At 41.1% G+C, this 14,867-nt stretch overlaps 1 protein-coding gene across 1 annotated transcript in view; it reads right to left on the reverse strand.

The window, feature by feature from the left end:
• TMPRSS7 (transmembrane serine protease 7) overlaps positions 1-14,304 on the reverse strand; it is a 42,548-nt gene extending 28,244 nt beyond the window's left edge. Inside the window, exons 1-8 of the mRNA XM_068545539.1 lie at positions 14,257-14,304; positions 11,812-12,019; positions 9,227-9,357; positions 6,277-6,344; positions 4,607-4,800; positions 3,297-3,335; positions 2,330-2,558; positions 549-679 (exon numbers count right to left, since the gene is read on the reverse strand). Coding sequence (XP_068401640.1) covers positions 549-679; positions 2,330-2,558; positions 3,297-3,335; positions 4,607-4,800; positions 6,277-6,344; positions 9,227-9,357; positions 11,812-12,019; positions 14,257-14,304 — 1,048 coding nt within the window. The remainder of the gene's footprint in view (positions 1-548; positions 680-2,329; positions 2,559-3,296; positions 3,336-4,606; positions 4,801-6,276; positions 6,345-9,226; positions 9,358-11,811; positions 12,020-14,256) is intronic.
• Positions 14,305-14,867: the final 563 nt, after the last annotated feature.

Genomic DNA, 14,867 nt, shown 5'->3' on the forward strand with positions numbered 1-14,867 from the left:
AACAGAGTTGAATCTGTTAGCAGTTTTTCCAACTTCCGCTTTATTGTGTCTCCCTAAAAGATGCCAGCTCAGCTGTCTGGCACCCTCTCCTCAAAGGTCTGGGTCCCAGGTTCATGAACACCTGCCTCCGAATTTATAGACACCAACACCAGCTGGGCAGAGGTCTGAGTTCCATTACACAGACCACCCCCCCTCCTCCAAGCCCTAAATTGTAATCATTCCAATTCCTTTCCTTTGTTCCTCTAGATCTACAGTGCTAGTTGCTTCCTACATGTTTTACATCCATGATAGCTTACAGTTTTTTTGTGTTTTGTTTTTGTTTTTTTGCCTTTTGAGTTACCCAGTTAACACCTCTGTACTGAGTTAACAGTTCTTTACATTAAATTCTCTGTTAGAGTAACTAATACCATCTCCCTCTTTGAACCAGACCCTGACTCAGGGTCCTGACTAATGCAACTAGTATTACAGCACAGCCTTGGGAGAGATAAGACTGGAGTATCTATCATAACAAGTATTTCTCATGACTTTTTTCAATTGGGGAAGCTTACCTTGTTCTGGAACGACCTCAAAATATGCCCGGATTCCTGAGAGCCTTGGTATCTGAGGAGACTTAAACGTCACCAACATGAGATTATTTGTCGAAACAAATGACATTAATGTTCTTGTGGGTTCACAAATTCTGAAACCAGGTAACAAAACAAAAGCACAAAAATAATAGGTTATTGAGAATCGGACCTCCATCCACCACTAATTCCACACATTTTTTTGGGCCATCCACACATTTCCTGTGAATCAGACTCTGCCAGCCAGGTCTTCATCAATTAGTGGCCAGAGGGCACTATAGGTGGAGCGGAGCTGATATAGCTGCAGAAATTTTTGTCCAGTGACTAATGAAGAATCCTCTTGGATGGCTGTCACTGGACACTCCTTGAGAGCAAACAAGATATACAGGCAGGGTATTTAATAGCTAAAGTCATGGGCTCTTCACCAGGGAAAATTGGGTTCAAAACTCAGCTCTAGGGCTTCCCTGGTGGCGCAGTGGTTGAGAATCTGCCTGCCAATGCAGGGAACACGGGTTCGAGCCCTGGTCTGGGAAGATCCCACATGCCGCAGAGCAACTAGGCCCGTGAGCCACAGCTACTGAGCCTGCGTGTCTGGAGCCTGTGCTCCGCAACAAGAGAGGCCGCGATAGTGAGAGGCCCGCTCACCACGATGAAGAGGGGCCCCCGCTTGCCACAACTAGAGAATGCCCTCGCACAGAAACGAAGACCCAACACAGCCAAAAATAAATAAATTTAAAACAAACAAACAAACAAACAAACAAAAACTCAGCTCTATCACTTAATTGGGCAATGAAGTAACTAGTTCTTCATAAATGCCAGTTTCCCAACTCTGAAATGGTAGTAATAATAATAGTATACTCCTCATAGAATTGTGGTGAGGATTAAATGAGATAATAACTAAATATGTCTGGGAATAGTGAAAAGAAACCAATAACAGTGATTGAGGGGTGAGTGTCAGTGACAAACTTACTTTTCACTACAAATCTTTAGACACTGTTTGAATTTTTAACATGTTCATTCACCACCAAAATATAAATAAATAATACTTACATAAAATACTATTATATACATACATAAACACTATTTAAAATGATAATTCATATGCCTTTTAGCACAATGAGTAAAAATAGCAAATTCTTAATAAAGCCTAACTGACATTACTAGGTTACCAAAATATTAAGCACTCATAAAAAGATGTCTACTAGTGAGTAAGAAATACTAGGATATGTATATGTATATGTGTGTGTAATTACGTACACGTATGAATGAAAGAATGTATGCAAAAATATAACAGACATTTACTCTGGGTAATGGGAATGTAAGATAATTGACATTGTTTTCTCTGATTGACCTCACTTTCACAATAAACACTGTGTTATCTTTATAAGGAAAAAGATTTGTTTTACTAATGCTATGCAATCATAATAGAATATTTATTCTCACACTCTATTGAAACAGTGACCTTCACGGTGATTGCAATGAAAGTAAAATTAAACCAAAAAAAAAAAAAATCTGAAATATATATCAGAACTATTGACTGAAGTTCCCAATGATTTTGACTGTTGTATGCTACAAGTGAAAAGCAAACACTGTGTCTGATAGGCTCTGGCTAATACAGGGGGCACTAAATAGGGCACGGGTCAATCTTTGACCTCATGAGTATACACAAAAATGGTTTAAAAAAATCCAAGGGCAAGCCAGATACTGCAGAAGAGAGACATTGTAAACATTCTTTTCTCTTGCCAACCAGAGTGCCTGCGTAATACCTATACAAGATGGTGCTCTGGATTGGCAGGAGGGCGTCGTAAATGGTCAGGGAGTCGGTGACACAGTTGTCGGCTTCAATCCGGACGGACTCTATCGAGAGACGGATCAGGTGGCCCACTATGGCCACCAGCTTGAAGTGGCACATCAGCCTCCCCGAGGTTGCCGAGATCTCCAGAGGGTAGCGGAGAGACAGGTGATCTGCGTAGAAGTACTGAGAGCAGCCTTTGTCTGTGGAGACAGCACTTTATTTTGCTTTGTTTTGTTTTAGGAATGATTTTTCTAGAAATCTTTATAGAAGAGTAAAGAGCAAAAGAGCTCACATGGAGAATAGCTGCCGTCTTTGCCAGCCTGGAATCCACTCTCATCTCTTCTGATAACAGCACCTAGATTTTACTTTGAGAAACTACTCTTACTCTGTCCATGTGGCTTGGTTGGGGTTAAACTCACCCTAGGTCCAGAAGTGAGCACACGACCCAGACTGACCAATCAGAGCCAAAGCAGCTGTTTCAGGAGTGGGCATGTCAGCCAATTTGAGACAATGAAACTCAGCCCAAGGACTTCTCAAAATACAGGTGAGGTTTTTTCCACCATGGTAGCTAAACTGATAAATCATAAGCTTGGATCTACTGGTGGCCATTTATGCCACCACATTGGAAGAACCCACTTGATGAAGTCTCAGCAGAAGAAAACAAAAATGCAGAGTCCTGCCGATGTTTTATCTTAGAACCTGGACCCAACCATGCCTGCAGCCAGCATATTCCACGTATGTCCCAGTTATATGAGGCAATCATGTTTCTTTTGTGCTTAAGCTAGTTTGAATATATTATATCTGTCACTTGCAACGGAAAGAACACTAACAAACACCATCATGTGAACAGGAAAACTACAGCCAAAAAGGATACTGATTTGGAGGCAGTGGGGGTGGGGAGGTTGGAGGGTGGGGGAGAAACCACAGACATAATTTACCAGATCCTATGGTTGAAGAGTAATCTGACCGAAGCCCAGCTGCATTGAAAAAGCACATAGAAAAAACACTATCAGTCCCAGCATTTCATTTTGTTAGAATTTTGCTTAGTAAAAATATCTTGGCCTTTAAAAGCAATCCAACATATCTGGGATTTGCTTTAAAATAATCCTGTGAGGGTAAAAGGGAGGTTATTTAGGTATTTAGAGATCAAATAGGACAGCTATGAGTTGATAGTTGTTGAAGCTGAGTAAAGTGTGTAAGAGTTCATTAAACGATTCTCTTTACTTTTGTGCTTGAAATCATCTGTTGTAACAACTTTTAAACATTTTTTGAAGATAAAAAAGCAACTAAACATGATAATAATTGGTTCTATATCTGAAGTAGTATATGTGGTACAGAATTTTCCACTAGAGATTTTTTTTATTGATTCATTACTTATTACAAATACTTATGAACTACCTACTATATGCCTAACACATATATATAATTTAAATCAAAATAGAAAACTGCATAAATTTGGGGTTAAACAATAATTAAACCACTTTACTGTCAAGACAAATGATGGAATTTGCATTCTGACTGTGTTTTGGGCAGGCCATTTTGGAGCATTGGGGCACACTATAGAACATAGGCGCAGTTCTGTCTGAACAAGGGAAGAAACAAGAAAGGTAAACCTCAGCAAAATTTTCCTTCTCCAGGTCTTTGTCCCTTGGAGCCTTAGTTTGAAGATGCATGAAGCCAAATTAAATATAGAGAAGGGTACGCTTTAATAAATTCATTTTCATGTATATTCTGACCCCAATTCTATTGTCTAATCACTGTATATAACATTTAGCAACTTCCTTTATCAATGTAGCTCCAATGTCTTCAGCTAATCCTGTTCCACTGGGATTGTGGAGAAGAATACAGTCATTCCTCAGTATCCACAGGAGATTGGCTCCAGGACCCCCAAGGATACCAAAATTCATGAATGCTCAAGTCCCTTATGTAAAATGGCATAGTATTTGCATAAAACCTATGCACATCCTCCTGTATACTTTAAATCATCTCTAGATTACTTCTAATACCTAATACAGTGTAAATGCTGCGTAAATAGTCACCAGCCTATGGCAAATTCAAGTTTTGCTTTTTGGAACTTTCTGGAATTTTTTTCCCAAATATTTTCTATCCATGGTTGGCTGAATCCATGAATGCGAAGTCCGTGGATATAGAGGGAAGACCGTACTTCACGGCAACATTGACTACGATAACGACAGTATCAAGAGTGCTGCAGGAAGGAGTGCTTGAGGGAGAATTACCCAACAATCACCATTTAGTACCACAGAGTCCATGTCCACAGCCAGACCCTGCAGGCTCCCCACGGACGTCCGGTTTATGATGCTTGTCTGGATGGAGTCCTTCAAGATGGCAGCCACACAGTCCTCACAGAAGATATGGCCCTTGGCATGTGGCATGACAAACACAAGCCAAAAGTGGACAAGGAGGCCACCTTTGTTGTTACTGCTGTAGTGAAAAGAGAAAGAAGTTCAGGGATACCTCTTAGGAAGTAGACTTTCATAAGGAGCCAGTGACCCAAGTGATAAATTCAAGGTGAGGCCAATGAACACATGGGAATTTGGAAAGGAAAGCATCATGGTATGTGTATTCTTGTGCTGTGTTCAAATCTAGAACCATTAGTATATTTTGCATCTCCATGGAGAATATACTGTTTCTATGGATGTCAATCAGTATTCACTGCTATTACAAATAACAACAGTTAGAACGTTTGATACCTCACCATGTCCAGACACAGTGCTAAATCTGCTTTATCCCATTTAATCTTTTGAGGAAGGTCCTGTTAACGCTTCCAGTTTTACAGATGAGGAAATTAAGGTCATCTACAACTCAAAATCACACCGCTACTGAGTAGCAAATCAGGAATCAAGCCTAATTTGGTTTTCAATCTGACCCTGGAGTAGGAGCTCTTACCTGCACAAATATTGTCATATTTATGACAACTATGAAAAAAACATAAGATAGTGTTCTACAGCACATAATTTGGGAAATGGAAGGTGAAGGAGAGGAAACAAATTGCTTTGCTCCAAGACTTCTCAGTGCCTTTAATCTGCCCAAATGGATTGTGACTATCTGCAGATATATTAGGGGTGAGGGGAGGATACAGTACAAGGCACACAAATTTTCCTAAAAATTATTTGACCATGGGATCCTTTTTTTCTCAGAAGATCTCTACTGACCAGTTTTTTACTGAACATATTTTGAGAGACATTGACTGGTCTGTGTCTTCTGTTTGCCCTCACCCAATATAGTGGACGTGTTTATGGTCATTTTGCCCAGTGGCATTAATACAAAGGTCTAGGATCCCACTTCTGGAAAGAGGGCAGGCTTTGGTAAATGAAGAAAAAAACTCAGCATGTAGCGTGACAAAGAGTTTGGCTGCAGGTTTCCCTGGTGGCTCAGTGGTTAAGAATCCGCCTGCCAATGCAGGGCACATGGGTTCGAGTCCTGGTCCGGGAAGATCCCACATGCCTCGGAGCAACTAAGCCGGTGCGCCACAACTACTGAGCCTGAGCTCTAGGGCACCCGAGCCACAACTGCTGAGTCTCATGTACCACAACTACTGAAGCCCACGCACCTAGAGCCGGTGCTCCGCAACAAGAGAAGCCACCGCAATGAGAAGCCTGCGCACCACAATGAAGAGTAGCCCCTGCTCGCCGCAACTAGAGAAAGCCCGTGCACAGCAACGAAGACCCAACGCAGCCAAAAATACATACATACATACATACATACATAAAGTCTTTAAAATAAATAAATAAATAAGGGGGGGGGGAAGAGTTGGGTTGTTATTGTGCTAGAAGGGTATTAACCCACAACTGCCCCCAAGAGGTTACTTGAGAATGGCGCTCTTTCAGCCCTTCCACAGCCTTTTGAGGTATTTACAGCAGTGAACGTAGAAGTCCCAAAGCAAGGGACATTCATTACCTGACATCTGCAACGACCGACTGCTTGTAAAATTTGGAGAAGGCAGATGTTGTATAAACCAGGTTTACCTGCAAAAGAAGAACCAAGATGTCTGAAGTCTTTCAAATTGGCTTCCTCTCATGATACCCAGTGTGCCGTAGGTCCAAGCTCTGACAGTTAGCAAGGAGAAAAGCAAGGCTCAAACTAAAGGCCTCTAAGGCCAAACCCAGACATTATTCCTTGAATTCAAATAAATTCTTACTTCCTGTATCAGGGTTACTTACTGTCATTCTGCTGTCTGTGAAGATTAATCAGCTACCTTTATTCATTTATTGCTGTCTTTAGACACCCTAACCAAACTTAACTGCTGCATTCTGCCTACTCCAAAAGTTAATTTTCTCCACAATGAATGAGTGAAACTCCTTTAAGCGTATTTTCAAGGTATTCAGCCCAACCTCTTTTCTACCAATGCACCCATGGAAAATGTATATTAGCCGCTAGAGGGCGCGTGGTGCCCACAGTCCAACTTCCACATCCCACTGCAGAACTCTGCAATTTCCAGGGACACACCCAGATCTTTTAAAACACCATAAATGGATCTCAAAAGAGAGCTATTTCAGTCAATTGACTGTTTGCCCTTACTTAGCATTTCTAAAACCAATTTCTTCTGCCAAATCTTCTCCTCCTGTAGTCCTCTTTTTACATAATAGCAAAATCACCTACCTAATTGCCCAGGAGAAAAAAACAAAAAACGAAAAACCTTAGAAATAATATAGCATTGTGGAAAAAAATGGGCCATGGAGTTTAAATTCACTATGAAACACAGAACACATTACCGAGGCCTGCTGAGCTTCTTTTTTTTTTTTTTTTTTTTAACATCTTTATTGGAGTATAATTGCTTTACAATGGTGTGTCAGTTTCTGCTTTATAACAAAGTGAATCAGTTATACATATACATATGTCCCCATATCTCTTCCCTCTTGCATCTCCCTCCCTCCCACCCTCCCTATCCCACCCCTCTAGGTGGTCACAAAGCACGGAGCTGATCTCCCTGTGCTATGCGGCTGCTTCCCACTAGCTATCTATTTTATGTTTGGTAGTGTATATATGTCCATGCCACTCTCTCACTTTGTCACAGCTTACCCTTCCCCCTCCGATATCCTCAAGTCCATTCTCTAGGTCTGTGTCTTTATTCCCCTCTTGCCCCTAGGTTTATCATGACTTTTTTTTTTTTTTCCTTAGATTCCATATATATGTGTTAGCATACGGTATTTGTTTTTCTCTTTCTGTCTCTCTCTCTTTTAATCTGTAAAGTGGTGATCAAAATACCTACCTCATTGGGTGGGATGTTAAATAACTATAATAAAATGCATTGAGTGCAATACTAACTATACAAACAGGGTCTACACAAAGCCAGCATTGACTCTGCAGGAGGCCGGGGAGGATTTCACAGAGAAGGAGGCTTTTTGATGGGTCATGAATGACGGGTGGAATTTCACTCCATAGAAATTGGACAGACGGCTTTAGGTCCTGAGTGAATAGCAGCAGAAACCAGGGCTGCCAGACATGTAAATGCAATGATTATTCATAACACAAGTAATGACTGCCTTAGATCACAAGGTTTCTGTTGGGAGAAAGTGGTAAGGAATGAGACTGGGACAATCGGGGGACAGATTTAGAAAAGTGCTTGCCTGCTATTCTTAAGAATCAGTATTTTATCCTGCTATTCTTAAGAATCAGTATTTTATCCTTAAGCCAAAGGAGAAATGTTATTTTTGAAGGATAACTTCAGCAGTAGAGAGGAATGGCTTTGGGCGTTGAAGGAAGAATACTGCCTGGGATTGGAAAAAATGGTAAAGAGATTTTAAAAGAATGCCCATCTCCTTGGGCTAATTTGAGGGATAATTGATATATTGAAATGGTAAAGGGTTTTGCACTTTACCCAGTATATAGGAGGCCTTCAATCAATAAGAGTCACTATGCCTGCTACCGTCTTTGCTCGCTCGCTCTCTCTCAGCCCTTCTTCATCTTACACTGCAGAGTGCCTGTCACTGCAGGAGAGTCACCACTGCTAGGCCACCCTCTCTATTCCTGTGCAAGTTCAGACTGGCAGAAACTTTCTATTGGTAATAGGTACCAAGAGCCATGATAAATATTCTCCTATGCGACCAATTATACTTTTAGGAAATCAGCTAAGGAAGTAATCAGAGATACACACAATTTACGTGGCGGTTTCGTTATAGTGTTATCTGTTAATAGCAAAAATTGGAAACAACTTAAATATCCAATAAAAAGGGACTTGCCAACTTGAAGCTATCAAAACGTATGCTTTTTAAAGAATATGAACTTGCATAGAAACATGCAATCTTATGTTAAGAGGAAAAAGTCAGATTATAAAACTGAATATCTACTAATACTCCAATATGGCCCTATGTCCTGTGTCTACGTGGTCCAGAATCAAAAGGGGCTCTATCGCTGGAGACGATGTTAAAGGAGATTATATTTTTTAAGTAGTTTTGTAAATTTTATAAATTTTTACAATAAATACGTATCAGTTCTACAATAGGAAAGGTTTTTTTTTTTTTTTTTTTTTTTAAGTGAAGAGATGCCAGTGCATCAAGGTTGAAATAAATCTGTATGGATCACAGAATTAATCAGTATGCATGTAATTTCTGTACTGGAAGCCATTTTAAATATCACCTGATCCAATTCTTTTATTTTATAGATAAGAAAAACTGAAGCTCAGAGAGCCATTTCTTTTTACTTTCAGGAGAAAAAACAAAGTAAGCAATTCTATCAAATAAGCAATTTTATCTTACAACCAAGATGAGCTAAATCCCATGTTTCCCTGAGTTCTTCCTTCATCCACCCTGCTCACCTATGACACTGTAACCCCAACCCCCCATCTCTTACCCCCTGACCTCACCTTCCCCAGCCTTTCAAGCTCCACCCCCACCCCCCATCACCTCACCACTTGCTGCACGGTCCGGGCCACTGATAGAAATTCCCTGGACTCCTTCTGTCGGTATTCAGGAAGAAACTCAATGTTGGTGATGCGAAACATCCCAGCAAAGTAAAAAGCATCTCTGCTTTCTGTCTTACCTGTAAGAGAGGAGAGAAGGTGGTTAGGAGGCTTTCCATCTGTGTGACAGTGAGGCATTGTCTGATCTATGTCACTATCGGGCTCCTAAAATGATTTTATTTTAGACAGCTTCTTTAAGCTGCTGGGTTTTTTTTAAAATTTATTTGTATTTAATTTATTTATTTGTGGCTGCATTGGGTCTTCGTTGCTGCGCGCAGGCTTTCTCTAGTTGCTGTGAGCCGGGGTTACTCTTCGTTGCGGTGCACGTGCTTCTCATTGCGGTGGCTTCTCTTGTTGTGGAGCACAGGCTCTAGGTGTCCGGGCTTCAGTAGTTGTGGCTCGCGGGCTCTAGAGTGCAGGCTCAGTAGTTGTGGTGCTCGGGCTTAGTTGCTCCGCGGCATGTGGGATCTTCCCGGACCAGGGCTCGAACCCGTGTCCCCTGCATTGGCAGGCATTAGCAGGCAGATTCTTAAGCACTGTGCCACTAGGGAAGTCCTAGACAGCTTCATATTTTACAGACTGTGAAGCTCTAAATGTGGTTAATAACATCTCCTTGGATCAGAGAAAGGTTTATTGCAGGGCCAAGCAAGGAGAACATTTCTCTGATCCAAGCTCCGTTTTGGTTCGTTTGGTCTCATTGTGTGTTGAGCACACAAACTTACCTTCAGTAACACATGGTCTTCCTGATGAGCTGTCCACCTCATTTCTATTAAAAAAAAAAAAAATCACAAGCCCCAAATGGAGTCCTTTGCTCCCAAGGCTGCAAACCAAGACTTAATTACAGTTTCACATTCTCTCAGGAATGTGACCTTTAAACAGAAATTTCCTGATCAACACTAGTGTGGTAATCTGCATGATAAAGACCCCTGCTGTTCCCTTCCCCAAAATTTGATGGCCTGGCCTGAAACAATCCTTTCTTTCTTTTGCTAATAGCTTCCTTGCCCCACCCTCCTTCTGCCTGTAAAAACCTTCCATTTTGTACACCCCCTCAGAGAGCCCTTTTATTTACCAGAAGAGATGCTGCCAGATTCATGAGCCATTGAATAAAGCCAATTAGATCATCAGATTTACTTGGTGAATTTTTGTTTTCTAACCATTCTCAAGGCCACCCTCCATGCCCAAATTTCATGTATCAAACTAACCCCTGTTGTTTGTTGAACAATTCTCACTTATTTATACCAGTTCTCCTCTGCTTGTACTGGTCTGTTTTCTGAAATGCCTTCTCTGATTTTCACACAACCAACAAATTAACTCTTCACAATGATGTCCCAAAACCTTGTACAAAAATGCAAGGGCAATGCAAATATATCAGTTCAGGGCTGGCAGAGAACTGAAAGGAAATAAACTGGTTTGCTCTGGATTGGGGTTGTGTGTCTTTTGTGTTTTTCTTAATTGCTCATTGACTTGACTGCCCCCCACTAGTCTGTAAAGACAGATTCTTTCCTGTCTACCACTCCGTTCCATGCTTATCACAGGCCCCAGCTCATAGTGGGCACTCCCAAGATGTGTCAAATGAATTTTCAAGAACCAGTTCATGAAGCCTTATCTAGACTCTATCCCTGGGCAGGTTGTTGGATGTCTCCCTTCTGTGTTTGCAAAGTAATTGCTTGAGAAAAAAAAAAAAAAAATCAACTCACACTCCCTGTCTAGTACTGAACTGTGAGATTTTTTGAAAGTAGAAAAATGCATCTGTGAGCTTTTTGAAGGTAGGAGATGTATCTTGGTGTGCCTGATACCTTACATTGTGCCACACAAATTATAGGTGGTCAATTTCTATATGTAAATGAACTGAACTGTTCAAGACAATATTCATTCATTCTTTGCCTATAAATCTAGCTTTCCAACCAAATTTTAATATCCTTGAGAGTACACATATCTTGTATCAAGTATATTAATATGCGTAGGGTGGGAAGTCCAACATAAATCAATAAATGCTATAGTTACTGAGCTGCTTGCGTAAGTACTCTCTAAGGAAGAACTTAGTTATGACTCCTATCCAAAAGGATCAATAAGACTGACAAAAACAACCAGTTGGGTAAACAAAAACATAAAAACAGAGGAGAGAAAGACGCATGAGTAAAATGAAGCTCAGGGAGCTAGAAATATAAGGTTGCCTAGAAACAGGCAGTGGGTGGATGAGGAAATAAAACAGCTTAGCATTCCATTCATTTTTTAAAGCTAAAAATGCATTACATTTCTGAACCAGTCAGAAGCCCCTGAGTATTCTCCTCAGCTCTTCTCATCCTATCCCCCCATCTCTGCTCCTCTGGGAAGAAAGCAGTGGTGGTAAAAGAAGAAATGCGAAAGACAATTCTGGCTTCTTCCTTAAAACCTCAACAGTTTTGAAAATGACTGTCAGTCTGAGAAATAAGAAAATTCTATCAGAAACCCCCAAGGTCAGATCGGGCCTGCATTGCTGATGCAGAACTCACAGGGCAAGCCTTAATCCCAAAGGTACACAGATTTCAACTCACTGATATAGAGCCACAGCAGCGTCCAGGCTACGACCGCTAGGATGAACAAAAATACTGTGAAGAGAATGATTTTGTTTTGGACGTTCCAAAAGGGAGCTTTCTTCTTGAGTTGCTTCTTGGGTTTGGCTTTGTTGACGGGTTTTCTCGGTGGTCGTCTCCCTGGCAGCTTCCCTTGGACACTGACCACCTGAACTGAGATATTGGATATCTTCAAAAGAATGAAAGATGTGTTAACAGTTAGAAGTAGTCTAGAGCTTAAATGCAACCACCTAGTCAGGAGAATCTTGGTGCTAAAAGGCCTAAATACGTCAAATTATTTACATAAGCATTGACTTGCATTGAATCACACAGTTAAGACCAATCAGAAAAAAACAGACGGTATATGAACTCTAGTGAAATGGTTCCCAGGTCCTCAACTGGTCCCCTCAACTCTCCAACTCTGCTAAACTGACACTGTAGAGGATAGGCCTGAATTTTATGGAGTGTAGACTAGAGGACCTGAAGGTCAGACAGGATTCTATGGGGGTTGATTCATCTGTCCACCACTCTGGGGATGTGTGTGTTTGTACGATATAGCTTTTCTCCCACAATCAGTGTCTTCTGGGCTGAGGCAGATTGAAAGTAAGAATAGAAGTGAGTTCCTCAGAGAAACGAATTGATTTCCTAATTATGGCTTCGTGACCTGGTGGTAATGATACCGAGCAGGACCCTGTGAGACTCCTGGGCACAAAAGCCTTTCTGTGTCCCCCATTTCTTGATTACAGGAAATAGGCTTCATTCAGCTTCCATGACCTTCCCTGAGTTCCAACAAGCTGGTTCAAACAGTTGCTAATTAGGGAAGGGAGGGGATGCAGAGGCAAGGGAGGAAAAGTCAAAAGAAACAATAGTGCAGCCTTGGGGCAAGGTCCTGGCTCCCCATCAAGGGATATACATAACAGTATCTGTGAGCAGTTTCTCAGATACTGAAACCCCCATCAGGTAGGAGAAATTAACAGTATGCTGCCCACAAACACGTAGACCCCAGATGGGTTGGAACCAGAAGTTACCTCACCACCAACCAGTCAGAAGATTGTCCACGAGCTGATCATGCCCTCTTTGAACCATTACTATAAAACTCCTCACTACCCCCTCCAGGTTGAGACACACAGTTTTGAGGGCTTTAGCCCACTGTGGCCCCCTTTGCCTGGCAGAGCAATAAAGCTATTCTTTTCTACTTCACCCAAAACTCTGTCTCCAAAAATTAATTCAGTGTTGGGGTACAGAGGCCAGATTCAGCTTCAGTAGGAAGAAAGATTTGAGGATGATCTCTCGTTTGTGTAGGGATGCAGGACAAGGATCAGACTGTTTTACCACTGCCTCACAAGCATGCACTTCGAAGCCAGCCACTGAACTGGTCAGTGACTCAGTTTTTCAATACAAATGAAAGGATGATTAAAAAATAAAGAATGAAATAGGGGACTCATGTTAGATTAGAAAATTACCGGGTTTAGTGCAAGGTGTTATGTGCAACAGGAAAAAATACATTATTTGACTCTTTCCCCTCCTCTTTTTCTCCTCTCTCCTCTGTCATTTGATGCTGTGAATTCTTTAATAATGTAAGTGAGAGTTTAACTTCTTTGAAGGAGAGATTTATACATGTCAGGGTAACTAAACTTCAATGACAAAATAACTTTCAACCACACATTCTTTTAAAGGCAAGAATATGGAACACCAGTTCCAAAGAAATAATCTCTCTTTCGAGCTCTCCTCTAAGAATGCTCTCATTCTCTCTTACTCTCTCTCTCACTGTTCCCTACGAAGTACATGTCTTCCAGTCTTTAATCCTACCAATTAATGGGATAATATGTGGCCAAGAACATTCTAAATTATTCATGGCTCCCTCATTCTTTTTGCCAAACACTCCTGTCAACCCCTGGAGTGAAATGTAGCTTATATGCCTCCTGTTGAAATTGAACTAGACCAGATCTCATCTAATGTGATGTCCTGCAGGACTGAGGATGGTGTTTCTAAAGAGAAAAACATTCCGTTGTTGGATGACTTGACTATGGTGTCAAGCTACTTTCAAATATTCCCCCCAAGAAGTAAAAAAGGAAAACACACAGAAATGCTAGCCCATGTAGAACTGACAAGGTCAAGGTTTGGTCTTTAAGTGTGGGAACACATTATAGGCAGTCTCAGTTAGCCCTGATTAAATTTTAAAGTGGAATTTGTGTAGAGATCAGTACCATTTCCCTGGAGTTTTAGAAAAACAGCTGCAAATCAATTGCCAAGTACAGCACTTTAAAACAAGCTCAAACTTGTAAAATCCATTAAGTTCCAAAGGAAGGCTAAGTATTTTATTATTGTTTCCTTTATTTTTGTAAAGTAACTCAGTCTCATTTTACTAAGAGGGTCATCAGTAAATGGCATTCGAGTAACAGAGAAGGCTTCTCTCAATGTACTTACATTCACATCAGCAGGTTTGGATGAAACATCACTGTTTTCTTTGTCCATTTTTAGTTGTTCCGCAGGTGAACATCCAGAGGTACCTCCAAGCCAGTTTTCAGCCCCTTACATTCCCACTTGAGGAGAATTGGTTGCCACATTCAAGCTAGCTTTCAGAGGAAGGGAATCAATTTACCTCCACCGGCTCCAGTTCAGAAACTGAAGCTGCCTCATTACTATATAGTGAATGTTAAAGGGACCTAACAGAGAGCCTTGCAAACCCAAACTAAAGGTTTTTTAATGTCACCCTAATATGAGTCAGGCCTCTCAGAGCCCAGCCTCAAGGCAAAGTTGCCTCACAAGGATACAGTCCAACAACGCCCAAATATTTACAAGTCATTTATATTTTTGTCTGCATCTACTAAAGTAATTATGAGATCTAATGTATAACCCACAGCATTGCTTCTTAGAAATCCCCATACTGCCCAGGGGAGGGGAGGGTGAAATGGGTGAAGGGGGTTAACTGTATAGTGATGGATGGTCATTAGACGTAGGGTGATGATCACATTGCAGTGTATATAAATATCAGTTTATAATGTTGTACACCTGAAATTATATAATGTTTCATACCA

Source organism: Eschrichtius robustus, chromosome 6, assembly GCF_028021215.1.
Source record: "Eschrichtius robustus isolate mEscRob2 chromosome 6, mEscRob2.pri, whole genome shotgun sequence".
Taxonomy (NCBI): domain Eukaryota; kingdom Metazoa; phylum Chordata; class Mammalia; order Artiodactyla; family Eschrichtiidae; genus Eschrichtius; species Eschrichtius robustus.